Raw genomic sequence first — 2,327 nt, 5'->3', positions numbered from 1 at the left:
CCGTGCATTTGGTACCTGGGCCTTCAGTGGAGACTTACCCGACTTAATTCACCTCTTAATACCACCACTGTACGTCGCAATTATAGAAACCATCAATGCTATACAAAAACGCAATATAATAAAGTGTGGCATTACAGAGAGAGAGGAGTATTTCGCGTATTGAGGGTGAATACCGTTTTTACTAAAGCAAGAAACCCAGTTAAGTTACATGGACCAGCACTTCTGATTCTGAAAGCCCTGGGCAGATTAGATTGACATGGCAACACATAGAGGCTGAAATCTGATTGGACAAAAAATCTAACATCCACATACACCGATTAAAAAACAGCCTGGTCTACCATAAATATTACCTCGCTGGTGTCCAAATACAATCACCTTTATTTGGCCAAGTATGTTACACACAAGGAATTTGTTTCCGGTACAGAACCAATGGCAGCCATCTGCGGCGCCAACTCAACTGATGGCTCTAACCATCGGGGGCAACGGGGGGGGTTCAATGTCTTGCCCAAGGACACTTCGACATGTGGACTGTAGGCACCGAGATTTGAACCTCTGACCCTCCAGTTGGGAGACGACTGCTCTACCCACTGAACCAGTCACCCCAAATACCACAACAGGCAGAAAACACTGCCATGCTCAATAGAAACATTATCCTGTCAGTTAGGGCTGTAAAGACAAACTGATATGAATTGGAAATCAATACAGGAGTCAGATCTATGGCTGCATGAGTTGAAAACCACAGATTCAAACCAAATTCCTTTAATAAAACGGTCTAAACCTGATATGGACCTCTTAAAACGATCTTTGGCAAGTTTTCTGTTAACCTCTCGCTGTGCTCTGCTCTAGTGTGCAACACACCATCTCCTGCCATTCAATCTCATTCCTACTTCTTAACTATGCAGGTCCGGAATAAAAACGCCAGGAACAGCACAGTCAGATGCAGGAGCAGACGGTGCCAGTGTTAGAAGCTAACGTTATGTTCAGGGTGCAGAACATGCACACGCTTGTGTTGAGTGTACCCACAGGAGTATCACCAACCTCGCAAGGAGAAACATTACGAAGGCGACACACTGTTGAACTGATGAAAACAGGACAGTTTGCTGCGAAGGGAGTCGGCTTGAGGCAAGTAACAGTGCTAGTGTTAGCAGCTACTGTCAGAGCATGTCAGCTGATAACTCCACCTGCTGGGATCTGGACAAACAACTGACTCTGAAGCGGAGACGCACAATAACAAGTTAGCAGGATTTAAGGGGAAAATGGATTTTAGCTCTGTGTGATGAGGTGAAACAGCAGCTGGAGGTTTACTGTTCACCAGGGCCCAACGTTTATTGTTAGAAAGAGTAGACATCATGTTTTATCTAATGCTATTTGGCTTTTGTTGCTCCCAGCACAGAAAACAGGGAAAACTGTCTCATCAGTTCCTGTGAGTGCGTGTGAACTACCTTCAGCCGGATGTACAGGACCCAGTTTCCCATGCCTGTGCACCGCATGGCCCTGCAGATCTCCTCTGGTGTCAGTGACTTTACTTTCATAGGATGGAGTCTCCTGCTTCTGTCAGCTGTGAAGATGTCAAAAGGTTTATTAGCAGCCAGCTGAGGGAAGGTGGACCTCAGCAGGTCCAGGAAGTCCACCTCCCGCAGACCACGAGGACACCGCAGCTCCTGCACTGGGTACTTCTTAAACACTGAAACAGAGGAGAATCATCATGAGGTTAGCAGTAAAATTTTATGAACATCTGATGGTGATAATCTACCCAATAAAATCCCATTTAGAGCATAAAGGTCTTCAGCCATCCACACTGCAGTTATTTATCATTCTAACAACCTGCAGCGATATGAGATTTGATTTATTTATTCTTTCAAGCATGTAAAGACAGTTGATATGTCAACACACATAATTTTACACATATCCAACAAATGCTAATCCAATATCAATTTGCTTATACCTAATACATGCTTGAATGGAGTAGGAAGAAGTCAGACTTATCCAGTCCTACCCCATGACATCATCTTACATCATTGGTTTGCAAGCAGTATCTCTACATAAATAATTATCTTCTACACCACACAAGTAATATACTAAAAAAATATTACAAAGTGTTAACATTCATACACCACACCCACAATGTTCCATCTAATTAATCATTAAGCCTGTTCTTGCATATATCTTGATTGACACATACCTTTATATTTATGTTTAAACTCATCAATTCTATTACTATTTTTTATGTCCACACTTAAATTATTCCATAGTTTTACCCCACTTATGGAAATACAAAATCTTTTTTTGGTTGTACGTATAGCATGAACTTTTAAATTTAACTGACC

At 42.3% G+C, this 2,327-nt stretch overlaps 1 protein-coding gene across 1 annotated transcript in view; it reads right to left on the bottom strand.

Moving 5' to 3' along the window:
• Positions 1–2,327, bottom strand: part of LOC109972963 (uncharacterized) — an 18,125-nt gene that overhangs the window by 7,199 nt on the left and 8,599 nt on the right. The window contains exon 6 of the mRNA XM_020622228.1: positions 1,443–1,684. Coding sequence (XP_020477884.1) covers positions 1,443–1,684 — 242 coding nt within the window. The remainder of the gene's footprint in view (positions 1–1,442; positions 1,685–2,327) is intronic.

The sequence above is a fragment of the Monopterus albus genome, unplaced genomic scaffold (assembly GCF_001952655.1).
Source record: "Monopterus albus unplaced genomic scaffold, M_albus_1.0 scaffold274.1, whole genome shotgun sequence".
Classification (NCBI taxonomy): domain Eukaryota; kingdom Metazoa; phylum Chordata; class Actinopteri; order Synbranchiformes; family Synbranchidae; genus Monopterus; species Monopterus albus.
This window is presented reverse-complemented; position numbering and strand designations above follow the sequence as displayed.